This window comes from Delphinus delphis, chromosome 4 (assembly GCF_949987515.2).
Source record: "Delphinus delphis chromosome 4, mDelDel1.2, whole genome shotgun sequence".
Classification (NCBI taxonomy): domain Eukaryota; kingdom Metazoa; phylum Chordata; class Mammalia; order Artiodactyla; family Delphinidae; genus Delphinus; species Delphinus delphis.
Genome location: NC_082686.1, coordinates 18,187,755 through 18,207,117, shown reverse-complemented (window position 1 = coordinate 18,207,117; position 19,363 = coordinate 18,187,755). Strand labels below are relative to the sequence as shown.

General features: G+C 39.0%; 1 protein-coding gene across 1 annotated transcript in view; it reads right to left on the bottom strand.

Annotated features, from left to right (window-relative positions):
* Positions 1-7,572: 7,572 nt before the first annotated feature.
* CYYR1 (cysteine and tyrosine rich 1) overlaps positions 7,573-19,363 on the bottom strand; it is a 106,398-nt gene continuing 94,607 nt past the window's right edge. Inside the window, exon 4 of the mRNA XM_060010441.1 lies at positions 7,573-10,233. Coding sequence (XP_059866424.1) covers positions 10,109-10,233 — 125 coding nt within the window. The 3' untranslated portion in view covers positions 7,573-10,108. The remainder of the gene's footprint in view (positions 10,234-19,363) is intronic.

The following is a 19,363-nucleotide window of genomic DNA, read 5'->3' as shown; positions in this document are numbered from 1 at the left end:
AGGCAGTATAGAAAAGGAGTAGAGAGGGAGGGAGATAATTTCCTGAGATGATCCCTTGAAATTTGAGAATTTAGGGCTTACACCTAACTTTACTCTTCTCATATGAGAGCATTTGGGCAACTACAGTCTATACCCTAGTTTGTTGTTTTGTAAAAGACATTCAATAGTGAATTCAATATATACTTTCTTTTGAATGCCTATACTGCCCCAGGCATTTTACTAGGGGGCCACATATAGAGTTATGCATCCAGCAGACATGCCCCTGGTCTCAGGGAGCTTACATTCTAGTGGAGAAAGGGGACAGAATTGAAACAAATAAACAAACAACATTTAATTACATTTTGGAATAAGTGATATGAAGGCATCACACAGGAAACAGTGATGCAGAGTAATGGTAAGGGGTAGTTGGAGACTTACTTGGACCAGGTTGTCAGGGAAGCCTTATCTGATGGTTTGGTATTTAAACTGAGATCTGAACAATGAGAAAAACCGGGATCAGCATGTGCAAAGGCCCTGAGGTTGGAAAGAGAATGGGAATAACAACCTGAACCAACAGCTGTGTAGAGAAGTGGCATTGTGCAGTGGATAGGAGCAAGGACTTTGGGATCCTATTAGTTGCCACCAACAAGTTGGCTCATCACCAGTGACTTTGAATATGTCTCTTCTCTTTTCTGTGTCTGTTTCCTCACCTAAGAAATAAAGCTGTTACATAAAAATATTCCTATGGTGCCTTATAGTTCTGAGTCTATGCAATTCTTTTTATTGGCTTTTTCATTCTTGAGAGCTGCCACATAGTAATTTATTAGTCCCTCAAAGGACAGAAAGCTAAAAATGATCTTAAAGATCATTTAGTCTAACACCTTCATTTTGTTTTTAAGACAATAGTGGCCCTGGAGAATTCTTCACTGTCCTGAAGCTAGTTAGTGGTAGAGCTGAGACTGGAACCCAGATCTCCTGCCTGCTTTCACAAATAAATATATGATGAAACCTAGAGCAGTTGAGAAGAGACTCTTGTCTATTTTAATACATTAAATGACTCGTGTAGATTTGTTGTTATTGTTGTTTAAGAATGAGCGTTTCAGTCAGGGCAAGAAACTAATGGCACACTCAAACAGGGTAATTTGAAGAGAGTTTAGTGAAATGCATAAGTAAGTGTAGGGAAGCAACAAGGGATAATGCAGGACACCTGGGCTAGTATCAGAGGGGAAGCTTTATTAGCCCTAGTCCTGAATGGGCCAGAGGAGGGAGCTAACAGAAATAGCTGTTTGGACAAGGCATCCCATGGGAATTGAGACTTTTTGTTTGAGAGATACAGCCCACAGAAATACCCCAAGTAAATGCCCTATCCCTACTCTGTTTTCTTATGATATTCTGAGTGGGCTCCTTGTTGACCAGACTCAACCAGAAGCCTGGCAGGCAAGGGAGCTCATTGATGCAGTCATGCAGTGTATACTCCTGGGGCAGAGATAGAGGGGAGAGGGGTAGAGACTGGATCCAGAGGGGCAAGGGGGAAGGTAGGCAGTACAGAAAGGTTTAATGCAAAAGGTTCTTTTACCTTTTGTTTCTATTCAATACTTTGTTCATCCAACACTAAAGATACCCAAAAGGTATCTTTTCTTTTTTTTTTAAATTCATTTATTTGGCTACGCTGGGTCTTAGTTGCAGCACGTGAGGTCTTAGTTGCAGCACGTGGGGTCTTTGTTGCAGCATGTGGGATCTTTTTTCTTTTAGTTGTGGCATGCAGGATCTTTGTTGTGGCATGTACCATACATTTGCTTAAAAATCATTATTCGACGAAGAGACCTTTGCATTTGGCCCTTATTTTGGTTTCTACTGACATATCTTTAAGAACTTGTCTACAGATATCCAAAATGATAGTCAATTCATATAAAAAATTGAAATAAATCATGAGTCCATCTAAATAGTTTGATAAAATTATTCCCTCAATTCATTTGAATTCAGCCAAACAATAGTTTCAGGTAAGTGCTACTTGTTGGCCACTTATTCTTTCCTGGGAGAAATGGGCTAGTCATTGACATCATAGGACTTTGTAAGTAGTGCAGAAGGCAGTTGCCCATGTTGAGCTTAAACTGTTCACTCCGACATGTCCGAAGGACTGAGTGGTAGAGCGTGTCCACGAAGAGTTTACTTCCATGAGAGATTATGAAGTCTCCTGGGTAAGGTTCATCTTAAAGGAGGAAAGAGCCAGAGTTATATTCCCCAAAAATGTCTCAGTCTTCAGAGGAGAGTGGAATGTTTTTTAATAATAATATCACTGTGTCTATCACTAGAATTTGTCTAAAATTTATCCTTTCCTTATTGATCCATGTCTAAGTTTGAGGGAGAGGAGAAGATATGAGGTCAAAACTGAAAGATCTATTTTCACAAAATAATCCCTGAGATATTGGGAACATGAAATATTGCTGCTTTGAGCCTAAAGTCTTCAGTAAAAGAAAAAGAAGTGTTTTCCCATTTATCTCATAGTGCAACATTTTCTTGGCTTGTTGAGGGAGGGAGAGAACAGAGGAAACTCTAGCATACTGAATTCTCTACCCTTTTAGTGGCCCAGACCTCAGGATGTGTGTGTCCTAACTCTAATGGCACCTGAGGCCAATAGCTTTCAACAACATCTGGAGGTGGACACAGCCCCTGGGGTTATTCTTCATGATAGCTCAGCCACTGCAATAGTGGGCAGTGATACTGCGACATAGCAGCTCCTGGAAGGAATCCTGGTGTCTGGGCACAGCAAACCAATTCACAGATCTTAACAGGGGTTGTCAGCAGCATGGCAGTGCCACGTGACCTTCATGTAATCTAGTGGTTGGCAAATGTCTAGCCAATTACATCTGTAAAAGGAAGCTGGAGAAAAAGAAACTGGGAGATGCAACCTGGTAATTGAAAGGCCATAAGAAATATCCTCTGGGGACTCCCAAATATAATTATAAGTTGTACTTTGCAGGAGTGTGGAAGTCCTACAGTAGCAAATGAGGCCCAAGATGGAGAAATATCATTTATTAGATTAGTATGGCCTGGAGAAGCACAGACTTCATAAATATTTTAATTTTGACATTCATGTATAGACAGCTGTGTGCTGGGCAAAACTTGTTGTATTTTTTGATTGGTATAGAACTCTGCTGTTTATGCAGAATTATCTGGAAGCCTACTATTGCCTTTTTCTCATTTAAAAATCCTTCCCTCACTATTCTAACATATTATTAATGTCCTTTAATATTTTCTTGCTTATATGTACTTTTTCTTTTAAAATTCTGTAGACCTCTCGAGTTTCTAAAAAAAATGCACAACAGAAAACCAACAACCAATTCCATAACAATATGAGATGTGTACAATGTAGACACCAATTTTTATAGTTTTTATTCATTCTTACCAATATTTATGACTATCCCTTCAAAATTAGTTAAAAGTTCACATCGTTTTGCAGATGTCTCCTTCCTTTATCCCTTTTCCATAAATATTGACTCATTACTTGTCTGGTCAAAAGAAAATATAGAGCATCCACTGAAAATTCATAGTGGTTTCTGTACAGGTGAAAAGTCATGACCTGGGAGATAACTGAGTGAAAGTATCTCCTGGGACCAGGTGCTGTATCAGAAATGAAAGGGTCCTGTTGCTCTCTATTTCAGCCACAGTGTATGTAAGAACTGGAACCGATGGAGACTGAATGATGAATTGCAACAGATGGACCAAGTGAAGGATATGAGTCATCACGATTGTTCAAACATGTACAATCATCCACTTGGAACTCAAGCCATGAAAAGGCAGCTTCTATGATCAGCTCCAAGATTGCCATGGGTAGCTCTTACAAGCAAAGTGTAAATATGGATATATTTCTTTGCAGCATTAAAGGTTTATTGTCACTGAAAGAGATTTTTTAGGACTGTGAAGTGATGTATCTACAGTTCCTGCAAAATGGGGATAATTTTAATACCTAGACCATGGGACTGGAAGATTAAATGTGATTAAATGTAAAGTGCTTACAACAGTGCCTGGCACCAACACCCCCCCAAACTATTGTTATTATTATGATTTAAAGTTAGATATTTTTAGGGAGGATTCCATTGAGAATCAATCTTTTTTACAATGGTATTATTGCTTTTCAGGACTTGGATAAACGCTCTATTGCTCTCTGTACATATTAAAATAGTAATAGCACAAAAGCTGGTAGCTATTTTATTACCCATTTCCAGCAGTTTTGGTCTTTTTTGTGTCATTTCAGAATACTCAGTGGTCTTCCAACATACCTTGAAGGAATGGTAATATGAAAACAATGGCATCATAGTTTAGTAAAACTGCCCTTAGTGGATCCTTTGGACAATGTTTCTGAAATCTACATTATATTAGGATCCATTCTATGGAAATGTGATTTATGAGGTAATTCTTTTCTGATATTTGGTTGGTATTTTTCTTATGGAAAAAATGAGAAGCTCAATTTTAATCTGAAGAATTATGAAAGTGCCTCTCCCAACCTAGCATGTTGTCTTGTTTTGACTGAGTCAGTGACGATTAGCGTGTGCATTTACCTTAGCCAACATGTGTTAACTTGTGCTTAAAAACACAATCCAGCTTTATCTGGATTGACATGCATCATAATTAAAAACCACAAAACTATATAGCCTTTTTCCCAGTTCCCTGACCCATATCTTGGATTATGGACCCCTTTTAGAATATGCTACTCACTATAAACTCTCTTCCTTTCATTCTTAAAGTTATTTTAACTTTCTTTAATGCCAAATATTATTTGCTGACCTAATATATTCAATCATCTAGGTCATATTTCAAATATCGTAGAGTGACCACCTGGGGATGACAGGTGTCCAAGAGATAGTCCTTGGAGTACAAAGATAGGTACAAAAAGGGGCAGAGGTGGGACTCAATTATTTCTGATTGGAGGAATGATCAGAATTCTCAGAGTATAAGCCCTTTAGCTACATCTGGAAAGAAGAGCAGGGGTTTTACAGAAGTGAGAGGCCTATTCCCAGGCAAGGAAGTGAGGGAGTTTGTCTTGTGTGTTCAGGTGGTGGTGAGACCCAGGGGGTGGGTCTCCAAGTGCATTTTCACAGGCAAAACAGAACTTGAACTTCAACAGTTTCATTCTTCTGAACTGCTTTCAAGTTGTTCCCAGTTAACAGAGAAGATAATATGCAAGATGTGTGATAGTGAAGACATTGACTTCAAGGTACAAAAATGGGGAAATCAGATCACTTGGTTCTCTTTGGATTTTAATCAGAAAAAATTATCGATCTTTCAGGCCGTGGAAACAATATGAGATCTCTTATTCACTTATCACTCACTACTAAATGTGATTCAGAAGGTGATTCCTCTGCCTCTTCTCTAAGAAATGGCAAGTGGTAGACACTCAAAAGCTCCTCACGACTCGGGTATCAGAGGGGGAACAGAGCAGAAATAGGAATCGAAGAGTCTAACTGTGCACCATTGTTTGTTTGTTTGTTTGTTTGTTTGTTTGTTTTTTTCAGTATGCAGGCCTCTCACTGCTGTGGCCTCTCCTGTTGCGGAGCACAGCCTCCGGATGCGCAGGCTCAGTGGCCATGGCTCACAGGCCCAGCCGCTCCACGGCATGTGGGATCTTCCCAGACCGGGGCACGAACCAGTGTCCCCTGCATCGTTAGGCGGACCCTCAACCACTGCGCCATCAGGGAAGCCCCTGTGCATCATTGTTTTAAACCAGTTATTCCTTAATGCATCCAGAGAAGGCAAACATTCCCAGCACATGTTTCTGCAGTCCCAAACATTTGTTGGGTTTGTTTTCCATTTTTAGTGAAGGTATTCAGGATTAGGTTAGGTAGCAACTTGATCCACTGAACACTCATCTGGAAACTTGTCTTGGAATTCTTTTCTTGATGAAGATTAAATATTTTGGAACAAAGTTGAAACAGAGGTTAGAACCGGGACCACGTTAAGACTTGTCCAGAAGGTATGTGGTATGTGTTGTACTTCATTCCCTGTCAAAATGTGATAGACTTTAGTACAGCTTGTAAATGAAGTTCATGAAAAATGCAAATGTAGTGTCTCCTTTCAATATTCCTTAGGAATGCAGCACTTACCCAGTTAGCATGGGCCTCTGTTGCTGGCTCTATTCTAGCCCTGCCAGGTCACTAAAAGCAATTTGATCACAGCCAAGCATGGCCCTGGTATTCTTTCAGCTGCTGAGTTGGCACATTCTTGGTTGAGGCAAGATTGCCTGAATTTCAAATAATGAATTTAAAGGGAATGAGATGAACTATCCTTGCTCTGGTAGGCTGACTACCAAGAATGCTCTCACCTCCTGGTATTTACACCTTCGTGTAATCCCCTCCTCTTTTGTACAGAGTGGACCTAGGGACCTGATTCTAAGGAATAGGACATGGCAAAAGTGATGGGATATCACTTCCAAGATTAGGTTTTAAGTCTATGACTCCCCTCTGGCTAGCACTATGTTTTGCTACCAGGTTCTTTCACTCTATGGCTCTTCTTGCTGTCTTGCACTGGGGAAGCAAGCTGACATATTTTTGAGTTGCCCTAAGGAGAGGCCCATATGGTGAAGAATAGGGGTAACCAACAGCCAGTGAGTCATTGAGGCCCTCAGTCCAAAAGCCTGCAAGGAACAGACTCCTGTCAATGACCACGCATGTGAGTGAGCTTGGAGATTGATCTTTCCTCTGTTGCACACTGACATGACTGCAGCCTGTGACAGTCCCTGAGCTGGAGGACCAGCTAAGCGACGTCCAGATTCTGGACCTATAGAAACCGAGATAATAAATGTTGTTGTTTCAAGCCACCAAGTTTTGGGGTAATCTGTTACACAGTGATGGATAACTGTTACACCTGCTTATAGAAGTGGTAAGGCCTGGGATTGGGGGCACAAAGGTTGGAAAGAGAATTAGGTATGTATATTTGTGTCACTGACCTAGATAGAGTCTTTATGACCGATGTCCTACCTCTACTTTTATTTATTTATTTATTTATTATTATTATTTTTTTTTTTACGGTACGCGGGCCTGTCACTGCTGTGGCCTCTCCTGTTGCGGAGCACAGGCTCTGGACGTGCAGGCTCAGCGGCCATGGCTCACGGGCCCAGCCGCTCCGTGGCATGTGGGATCCTCCCGGACCGGGGCACGAACCCATGTCCCCTGCATCGGCAGGTGGACTCTCAACCACTGCGCCACCAGGGAAGCCCTATAGGTAAGATTTTCTAGAGCAGCACTGCCCAATAAGGTAGCCACTGACCTCATGAGATTATGTAGCATTTGAAATGTGGCTAGTGAGACTGAGGAATTAAATTTTTCCTTTAGTTTAATTTAAATTCATTTAAATTGAAATAATCATATGTAGCTGGTGGCTAATGTGTTAGATAGCTCAGTTCTAGAGGCTGTCATCCTTATGTTATTCTTTTGTTAATTTATTTTTGGCTAATATTTATACAACATTTTCTACATGCCAGGCACAATATGTAGAATGTTATGTGTAGTCATCCAATTTTCACAAAACCTGATGAAGTCGATTCTATTATTTACATTTTCCAGAGCAGAAAGTTGAATTTTAGAGAGATGAAGTGGCCTGCCTCAAATCATCATACAGGCAGGAGACAGGATTCAAAACAAAGTTTATCTGGCTCCAGTCCCGTGTTTCCTGTACGGAAGAACGAGGCTAAACCGGCAGAGATGGAGGGTGAAACAAAATAGACCCAAGACAATTTAAAATATGACTCCTGTTATAATTGGTTATTTCATTTTATTGCTTATTATAAACACTTTGGACATAGCAAATACATTAGTTTTTAAATAACCATAATTCAAAGCTTTCATATCATATACTATTTCCCCCCAAGATGTGTGATCTATGAAAATAATCAGCGAACTCCAAAAGGCTATACTGATATTGTGCACATTTACGCGATCGTGACACTAAATACAAATAGTAAAAATACTCATCTGTTGTAGGTGTGTGGTTTTGTGATATGCTTTAAGGGAGGCCATAAAAAAACTCAAAGAAGAGAGATGGTGTGGATTGTAATAGCGCCTACGTGGGTCATGTCTGCAGAACATAGAAGGTATGCACAGTAAACATTTATTGACAGAGAAGGTATGCACAGTAAACATTTATTGACAGTGAAGATGATGAGAATTCAATTTCTGCTGGACTCTTCCTCTCCATTTTTTCTTAAGTGCATTGGGAATCATCATTCTGAATGTCACAGAGGCTCTGGCACTTTGAGTTGTGTAGCTACAGTGTAATTGGGTCTGATCGCACTTGCAGAAGGGAGATAAATTAAAGCATATGCACTGTTAAAATTGTGCTAAAATCTCAGTTACTTGGATGGACTAGAATGCTTGAATGCTTTCTGGCTTCATAAGCAAGAAAATCACCAGTGCCTAAAAATCAAGCAAGTCATTCCAAACAAATCTAGCTTCTAGATTTTACTGGCAGTTAGACTGTATTTCAGTCAGATCAATGTATTTGAAAGTAAAATATGCTACTTATACGAGCTACTGAGTTTCCCAACTACAACTACTGAGTTCCTGAACTATAACTTTTACTTGAAGACATTTCTTTTGGTTGTTTTGTCCAGCAAAATCCTTAGCATCATTTTGGGATTTCACTGAATTGTGCTGATGATGTTGGATTAAACATTTTAGATTTAATTGAAAAGTGACAAACAAATATAATCATCTATTCCCAATAGTTTCTCAATGTACAATTTTAAATACATGAAAGGACCCTCATAAAAATAGAAATGTTAATTAAGGTCACTGGCAGCAAAGTATGGCATATTAGAATTATTTATTAAAAACTTTTACACCTAAAGTTTCATAAAACTTCATAAAATATGGATTTTGGCAAAAGGCATAAAATTGGCATAAAATATGGATTTTGGCAAAAGGCAACAGTTTGATGTCAATATCTTACTTTTCCATTAACTGTATAACTTTTTCAAGAGAATAGATTATTAAAATATTACAAGAAAAGCAGAAATTTGTCTAAGCTGCATGTGAGTGGAGTTACACAGAACAGAATCCAAACTTCATTTTCCCCTCTTCTTTTTGTAAACTTTTGTATATCTTCCTGGTCGGGTTCTGAAATTATACTCCCTGATGTAAAATCCCATGGGATTCTGGCTTCTCATCTTTTAATCTGAAATGAAGTATTTGTTGCTTGTGGAACTTGGTAAATTTTTTTTCGCAGTTGGAGTAACCTTTATCATAATACACTAAATAAAATCAGATGATTTTTAGGTGGCAGTATCTAGCATTGACAAGTTCTTGGCTTCAAGCAGCTGTTAAGTCCTTTTGATTGTTTTAAGTCTCAAATTAGATAGATTCAACTATCTCTGTTATTTTCATTCTTGATGGCATAGAAATTCACCTCACATCTACCTAAAACATGAGCAGAGCTTTTGGGGCCCGTTGAACCCATCTACAATTTAATTTAGCTCTCCCTTCTCGAGCATGTCTCTACCGGGTAGTCAGCCAGGTTCTGTTTGGAGTCTTGGTGATAGGGAGCTTCACAAAGCAATCTAGTCAATATGAAAGCTTCAGCAGCCCTTTCGTATACTAAAACCAAAGTTCTCTTCCTGTAACTTCCATCTAGTGTTTCCAACAATATAAGGCACTGAGTAGGCTTTCAGGCACTCGATCTGCATTTGTTGATGAACAAAAAGACTGAACAATTCTAGTTCTGACTTTTAAAGCTACAGAGTATAGTTGTTTCCTTATGTAGTCCAGGTTATCCTCTTGTCTTACATAAATCTTCTCCTTTTCAGGATCAATATTGCAATTTCCTTCATTTGTTCCTTAAGCAACATGAATTTCCGATGTTTTGTCTATCCATTACTCTTCTCTGAGTGTGCTTATGTTGATCAGTAGAACTCTTCAAACGTGGTCCCATTGAACCCAACATAATACCCCATATGGGATCAGCTCTGAGTAGGGTAGAAACCCTGAATCTCTTCTCTTAGCCTGGACATTCCACTTGACATATCGTCTAACTCAAAGAGGTATTCCTTAGGGCAATCCTTTCCTGTCTGTTTCTGGGTAGAGACATTTTATCCCGGGCAAGATCTCTGATTGGCACATATTCTGTTCTGGGGGAAGGATTACTTCCTTGAATTTCCAGGATATGGAGGGGGTGGAGAATGCTGTGCTGGTGTCGGGGAGTACGGAGGGGGCAAGTCTGCACAGTGTTCCATCTCATGGTCGTAACTGTAGGGGGGTGGTGCCACTGGAAAAGAAAAGGAGAAGGGCATCAGGCATTTAGCAATAATTGAATGTCCACTATATTTGAGCCACTAGGCTGGGTACTTTGGGGGAGGACATAAGTTTTGCTTTCAATAATTATAGTTTTATCAGACTGGCGACACACATGTATGGAAGGGCAAGTGCTATAAAAAGTGGTGCCGTTGGCCAAAGTATTTAGAATTGGTGGCTTAGGGCAAGTTTCTTGGAAAGATGATATAGAAGGGGCAGATAGAGAAGGGGCTAAAGGATGATTCAATTTGAGCAAAAGCACCAAAGCAAGAGAGAACTTTTGTTCAAAGCAAAAGATACATGGAGGAGAGAAACGGGAAAAGATGTTGAGGAATCTGACTGTATCACCATCATGGTGGGCTTTTACAAAATTCTAATTTAAATGGATAACTAATAAGAACCTGCTGTATAAAATAAATAAAATAAAATTCAAAAAAAAATCTAATTTATTTTCTTTTTAAATTTCATACAATTTTATGGACTTTCCTAGCAGTCCAGTGGTTAAGACTCCGTGCTTCCAATGCAGGGGGCATGGGTTCCACCCCTGGTCAGGGAACTAAGATCCTTCATGCTGTGTGGCACAACCAAAAAAATGTTTTTTCATATAATTTTTAAAGGTTACACTCCATTTACACTTATTACAAAATATTGGCTATATTCCCATGTTGCATAACATAGGGGTCAGGGGAGTGGGGGGTACAGACTATTGGGTGTAAGATAGGCTACATGGACATTGCACTTTGAATATCACATAAGGAGTGTGTGATATGCAGGCATCAGAGATTTTTTGAATATGCTAGTGAGTATGCTTTAGGAAGGTGACTCTTTCGGCAGTATGGATTCAGGTGGAGCAAAGAACAGGTGAGATGATGTAGTAGCATATGTGAGGGATGATAAAGGACTCATGGAAGTTGGGGGTGGGGATTATAGGAGCCCTTGAGCAGCTGAGTGCTTAAGTGATGACTGGGTAGGTGGAAAAGGGGTCGAGGGTAAGAAGGTGTCGAGGTATTGGGTACCTGGTTCTGGGCTCCTGTAACTTGGAGGGTCATGGAGCCATTACAGAAATAAGAAAAAAAAAGGAGGACAAGCAGGTTTAGAAATGGGGATGGAGAATTTAGTTTTCTAAATCTTATTAGAAAAAGTGTCTTTAATTTTTTATTGTACTATTATAGGACAGTGTGTTTTAAAATCACATTTAATACATTTGTTATGACTATATATAGACATCTATTTTGTAGTGCTCTCCACCCCGTCTCCAGGGCTGGAAGAGAGGTACTCCTTGAGCACTCCATGTCTTTAAGAACCAAATCACTCCACAACATCTGAGCAACCTCTCAGCAACCCCTCTGATGATTTTCCAGTAATTGATTTATCATCAAGATTGTGATTCTAGTTGGAAATTGACATGTCTTAATTGCTTACTGTGAATGTAGCCTAAACCACAAGACTAGTGTTATAATAATGCAAATAAACAGCCAAGCTTCTACTTCTAGAATGGAAGAAAAGAACAAGCAACATTTCAACAAACTTATTTCTAAAACGTCTTCTAAATTGTACTCTTACAATAAGATTATGACGGTATTCTGATCAATATGCATGTATAAACATAGGGCCTCACCCTATATGCAAACACAAAGTTTCTTCTGAATCTCTTTATTTAAAAAAAACATTTAATTAATTTGTATTGGAGTATAGTTGATTTACAGTGCTGTGTTGGTTTCTGCTGTACAGCAAAGTGAATCAGTTATACATATACCCACTCTTTTTTAGATTCTTTTCCCATCTGTATCTCGTTAACTTGGCTCTCTCTACCAGGAGCTTGATGATTTAAACCAATTACTGATCTGCCTGTACTTAGGGATGTGAAGAAGCAGAATTGAGGCATCTGACACAAGAGAAAGATGGAGACACAGAACTGGGTGGGATGTCCTCTGAGGGATGCTCTGGTGAGCAAAGGCTTTGCAAGTCTCTCGTGGGCTGAGCAGGCCAAGGGCTCAGAGCAGAGGACACAGATCTGTGGAGAAGGCAGCTTCTCCACGGCTGCTTTAGACCTGGGGAGGCTGGCCTATTCCAAGCTTTGTTTTCTACAACAAAATGGAATAACTCCTGCCAGAGTCTAAACACACATTCCCTCTGCATTATGCCTACTGCTTTGCTTCGTTATATCCAAGAGGACTGAGACAAAGAGATTTATAATAAACTTTATGCAAGGCAAGAAATGCAGCCTCCATGTAAAACAGGAAGTTACAGCTGGGTTCCCATTGAACTGTTTCTTATAAGCATGTGGGTTCTAAGCTGTTTTTATGATGAAGCTTTTCCTTGCCTCCCACTTGAGAAGCACACACCAGATGATTCTACAGATCGACTCTGCATCCTTCTCTGTCATGAAGCTGTGGTGTGTCTTTATGCTTCAGTAACAAAGCATTTATATTTTTCCATCTGCATATAAACTGCTGGAGGACATTTCAGGGAGATTCCCTATGGTTTATACAGCTGCATGTTGAGCATGAAAATCTAAGATATGAAACAGTGTTCTTTCATTCATGTAGCCTTTGTTATTTTGATAAGGTGATAATATAATGCTGAAGAGTGGTATTTGGAGGACTATATCCATCATGAAATAAACACGGCACATCTTTTATAGTACCAGCTGCGGGAAGACATTTTGAAATAATAATGGTATAACTGTGGACTGTGCTATCTTTCTTTCTTACAGATAAAAATGTTTCACTAGGAAGTAAACTTTTCAGGGTATCAATTTTAGAATTCTTGATTAACCCTAAGAGGTTTTGTTCTCTCTTAAAGGTCAAATCATCTTTAAAAGATACATGGATGCAGCTGGAGATATGGTGCTTTTGAAATTCTTTCATAACCAATAATTCTAATTCTCTGACTTAAGTAGGGCAAATATGTCATTTATCATGTATGTCAATGTAGTTGTGTAGAATTTTGCAAAATTTAGGGATGCTATGAAATTCATAGGAGGAAGTTAATGTTTTTTTACCCACTCAGGATAACATCTCTAAAACAAATATAAAGGGAAGGTGCATGGTGTTAATAAAAATTGTACAACATTATATTAGAAAATGTGGAAACAGAGGAAAATCATCCATAATTCTGTCACCACAGTTTAACGAACAATATCTTTATATACTCCCTTCTAGTCACTTGTGTTTTTATATCCTTGTAGTTATGTAAAATAGTCTATGCTCTTTCACTCTGTATTGTAACAATCTTCTTCATTCTGCTACGTATTCTTCATGAACTCTATTGTTAACAGCTGTACATTATTCCACTTACCATTCACTTATTTTGAGAATAGCAATTTTTTATTATTATAAATAGTGGAGTGACAAATGTCTTTCTACATATAGACTTTTTATTACTTTGATTTAGTTTTTTAGAATAAAATTCCAGGAATCAGCTAGCTGGCTATCATTTAATATTTTGGTAATTTAATACTGAAAAACTCTCACTATTAAAATATCCCTTAATTTTACATTTCTTTGACAGTTTTACGTCTTGTTTATTATTTGTAATTCATATTGTGTGATTTTTTTGTTTGTTTTGAGCTGATAATTTACAAACTGGGATCTTAATTAGAATTAAGATACAATTAAGATAACGAGATATAAATATGTATACAAAGTTATTTATCTTTTCTATACCTTTCTAAAAATAACTTTGTCAAAATGATTAGCTATGGTATTTTTACCTTATTGACATCCTGAAGTTTAAAACTTGTATCTAAGAAAATATATGTGGGCTTTTCATCCTTTTTATCTCTTCTGTATTGTTTCCAAGTTTAAACATTTGTCTTTCAGATATCTGGTTCATAACCAATCTATTTTTGAGTTTTTCCATGTAAATTTATATATTTGGTGCTTCCTTACATCTGTTATTTTACATCAGAGTTTAGTTTTTCTAAGTTTTAAATTTTGATTAAGCCAAAGTATTGAAGCGTTGCCTCTTAATCCTCACTTTTCACATTGTTTTGTTATCTCTCCTTTAGAGTTTGTGAAATTTTAATCACTTGTTCTGTTCAATTACCAAGGCATATCTTTTTTTTACCAGAAACACCTGATTTTAATTATTATTGATTTTCAATGACTTTACTATCTGATAGAACAGGTGAAATTCATGACTTATTTTTTAACACTTTTTAAATTTATTTTTTCAGTTGAGATACAACTGACATAACATTGTGTAAGTTCAAGGGGTACAATGTATTGATTTGATACATTTATATATTGCAATATGATTACCACCTGTTAAATTAATTAAACAAGGAGGTTATTAGACTGAGGTGGCTCTAATGCCATGGTGTCTATGTAAGCAAACCAAAATCTAAGCTGCAAGTGCCTCAAAGTTATGAAATCAAAATGCTAAGGACAACCAATCACAAACAGCCAACTAGGCTTTAAGTTAAAGGAAATCAAATAATTTCCTTTTGTTGCTTCCATGCTTCCTCTGTATAAGGCAGGGCCCCCTAACCACTTTGGGTTTGGTGCTGCCCCATTTTTGCTCAAATAAACTCTTCAAGATTTTAATATGCCTCAGTTTATCTTTTAACACATCTTAGCATTAGCTGGCACTTCTATCACTCATGACTTATTTTAAAAGACAACTTCTACGAATGACCCAATTTCATTTCTTTTTATGGCTGGGTAATATTCCATTGTATATATGTACCACGTCTTCTATATCCATTCATCTGTCAATGGACATTTAAGTTGATTCCATGTCCTGGCTATTGTAAATAGTGCTGCAATGAACATTGGGGTGCATGTATATTTTGGAATTATGGTTTTGTCAGGGTATATGCCCAGTAGTGGGATTGCTGGGTCCTATGATAGTTCTATTTTTAGTTTTTTAAGGAACCTGATGTGGATGAACCTAGAGTCTATCATACAGAGTGAAGTTAAGTCAGAAAGAGAAAAACAAATATCGTACACTAACGCATATATGTGGAATCTAGGAAAATGGTACAGATGAGCGTGTTTGTAGGGCAGGAATAGAGACGTAGACATAGAGAATGGACATGTGGACACAGTGGGGAGAGGGGAGGGTTGGATGAATTGGGAGATTAGGTTTGACATAAATACACTGCCATGTGTAAAATAGATAGCTAGTGGGAACCTGCTGTATAGCACAGGGAGCTCAGCTCGGTGCTCCGTGATGACCTAGATGGGGGGGATGGAGGGTGGAGGAGGGAGGTCCAAGAGGGAGGGGATGTGTGTATGCGTATGGCTGATTCAGTTCACTGTGCAGCAGAAACTAACACAGCATTGTAAAGCAATTATACTCCAGAAAAAAAAAAAAAGGACAACTTCTAACATTATTACTAGGAGCAAACCTTCTCGTCACCCTCCCCCAAACCCCACTACTCACAATTCACCTGAACCCCACTCAGAGCAGAGGCCCACAGAGCTCCTGGTAGGTCCTCCACTGCCTGCCCCTCACCACACAGTACAGCCCTGCCCGTCTCTTCCTCTACAATGGCCCGAGATGCACCTCCGGAAAGGGTGACATCATTAGAACCTAGCGTCCCCCTTCCTCTCAGATAACATCAGGACACGTCCTGTCACGTTTACATCCCTCTGTTAGCATGAGAAGGACAAGCTCCTAGAGCACCCTTCAGTGTAGATCTTTAGCTCTGGAAGGCTTTACATATCTAATCTAATTAATTTTCCCAAGTTTCCCCACCGCCTTCACTGTGCTCAGTGGAACACAAAGTCTGTCATCAGAAGAGCCCTTTGTACCCTCACCCTCTTTTCATCCCTTTACATGTTACCCCAGCTCGGAATATAAGGAAGTTCTTCTCCAATTGTGTCTGTTTTCTCAGAGAAGTAACGTCGGCTGAGAGAGAGAAAGGCTGAGGGTTGGGTTTTTTTTGAGCTTTGAGAAGAGAGAATACATGAGACAGTTATCTCAGGAAGTGAAAGGGAGCATTTGCTTCACCTTTCTAATTTAATTAAAATCTGGTTTTCCATGAGAGGACAGCTTCCTCTGCAGCACTATTAAATCAGAGCTATCCTTTTTCTCCCACATCCTACATTTTATGGGACCAGGAGGTATGCAGGGTGTTCCCTGTGATTCAGCCATTTTTAAACAACTAATTTCCCTCTTTAAAAACCTGAGCTTGAAGTCTGTAAGTCTGTTTCTGTTTTGCAAATAAGTTTATTTGTACCATTTCTTTTTAGATTCCACATATCAGCGATATCATGTGATATTTCTCTTTCTCTGACTTACTTCAATCAGTATGACAATCTCTAGGTCCATCCAAAAAACTTATGGTTACCGGGGGGAAGGGTGGGGGGAAGGGATAGACAAGGAGTTTGGGATTGACATGCACACACTGCTATATTTAAAATAGATAACCAACAATGACCTACTGTATAGCACAGGAAACTCTGCTCAGTATTCTGTAACAACCTAAATGGGAAAAGAATTTGAAAAAGAATAGATACATGTATATGTATAACTGAATCACTTTTCTGTACACCTGAAACTAACATATTGTTAATCAACTATATTCCAATATAAAATTAAAAGTTAAAAAACAAAAACAAAAACCTGAGCTCTTTTGTAGCATATGCCATGAGATTCTGCTACTTTCTGCTCCTCCTTGTTATCCATAGCTGTGGTTCTCTCTACCCCAAAATCTCACTTATTGAAGTGCGGTACGCGGGCCTCTCACTGTTGTGGCCTCTCACGTTGCGGAGCACAGGCTCCGGACGCGCAGGCTCAGCGGCCATGGCTCACGGGCCCAGCCGCTCCGCAGCATGTGGGATCTTCCCGGACCGGAACACGAACCCGTGTCCGCTGCATCGGCAGGCGGACTCTCAATCACTGCGCCACCAGGGAAGCCCTCAGTTATTGAAGTTTTAGTATCAAGCCCATTACTCTTCTCTGCATCACGACTTCTGTTATCATTCTAGGTGATTTCAACATCCACTTGCTGAAATAAATTTCTAGCTCCAGGATGGAGCCACTACTGCCTGGGATGCCACATCAGCAAACTGAAGCTTAGGTAACTTTCGCGTCATTGAAAACTCCGCTTAATGAGAAACTCAGTATATCCAGTCAACTAATCCCCAAACGCCAAGCCAACTGTGGGCTCTATACTTAACTTCCTGGTTCCTTCTCACCCCAAACAAGGCTGCCCCTGTGGCCCCAGCCAATCAGATAGTTTCTATTTTTCTCTTCTTCGTTCTTTATTCTTCACCTTATAAAAGCTTCCTGCCTTCTGTCCATTTTACTGTTCTCCCCATGAAGACGTTTTGATTCATGAAGTTTGCATCACCTAAATTGTCTTCTTTAATCCGTTTTTAACACATGTAACCCTGCCTCTCAGTCCTTTGAGCCTTTTGCCTTCAAAAATCTTTTTCTCACCCTTACTGTAACCAATTATGGTACCATTTTGTAAATATGACCACCCACTTATCTTTCTAGAATATACATCCCAATACATCTTGGACCTCACCTGGATTTCTGATTTACTGATGGCATTAAAAAAATTAATTTAAACTGATGTCACCTCTTTCCTGTCTTCATGTCTTTCTTCATTCAGCTTAGATTTATGGTCCATCACAAAAATTATTCCTGTGCATCTATCATCAACTTTCTCATCTCTTTCTCTCCCCATTGCTTCACAAAGCTCCAGTCCAGCATTTTGGCTACCCCAGATCTGTATCTAGGAGCTTAATATGCTTAGAGAAAAATGCACAGTCATGCTGACTCATTTCACTTCAAATGCATGACCATATTCTTAAGTGTGGAGGCCCTTGGCATTGCTTGGAAATTGCGCATTAGGCATTTCACCACCCCTCCATTCTCTGAGATTACTGTTTCATGCTTTTTTCTTTCTCCTTAGCTACAAACACCTCCTCAAGCCACTTGCAGCCTAAGACTGGCTTCTTATTTCACTAAAAAATAGATACAATCAGAAGAGACCATCCTCATATCACCAAATCTTTTGAGTGCATGAGTCTTTTCATGTTCAATGTGGTTGCCCTCAATTGTGAATTCAATTATGCAAATGGAGATTGGATTCCTTTTTTTAAAATAATTAATAAATTTATTTATTTATTTATTTACTTTTGGCTGTGTTGGGTCTTCATTGCTGCACGCGGGCTTTCTCTAGTTGTGGTGAGCGGGGGCTACTCTTCGTTGTGGTGTGCAGGCTTCTCATTGCAGTGGCTTCTCTTGTTGCAGAGCACAGGCTCTAGGTGCTCAGTAGTTCTGGCTCGTGGGCTGTAGAGCACAGGCTCAGTATTTGTGGTGCAAGGGCTTAATTTCTCTGTGCATGTGGGGTCTTCCTGGCCCAGGGCTTGAACCCGTGTCCCCTGCATTGGCAGGGGGATTCTTAACTACTGTGCCAGCAGGGAAGCCCCTTGGTTTCTTAATGAAATATTTCCAAGAGATTTTAAAGAATACAAGCCAGCTATTTTATAGAATGTTCCTCAGCTTGGGTTTGTCAGATAATTTCTCATGTTAAGATTCAGGCTATGAGCTTCCAGCCAGAACATTACACACGTGAAATTGTATGATCTTCAGAATAACACCCAAAGGTGCAAGATGTACATCTGTCCCTCTTTGTTGATATTAATTTTTACTTCTTCGTCAAGATGTTGTCTGGTTTCTCCACTATGTAGTTACTATTATTCTCCTTGTAACTAATGAGAAATCTGGAGGTAGACAGGTTGAGAGTATGCAAATATTCTGTTCCTCAGCAATGTGTCCCCCAAATTTAGCATCAATTGATGAATCTTGTTCTAAATTTTTCTTATGATGGTTTTAAATGATGATTTTTTTTACAGTTCCACAACTTCTTTCTACCTGCATATTTTGGCATTTTTCTGTTATCAAGAAACTCAGATCCTTCTTCATTGTTTATCTACCTATCTGTCTATCTACCTAAATTCATCATCATCATCATCTATCTGTCTATTTGCCTATCTATATTGTCTATCTATCATCTATCAATCAATCAATCTATCATCTACCTACCTACCTACCTACCATTAGGGACTCAGTAATGTACTTCATGGCATTTGATTTTTATATCTTTGCCAGGACTTTTCTTCTGTTCTTTCTGTGTT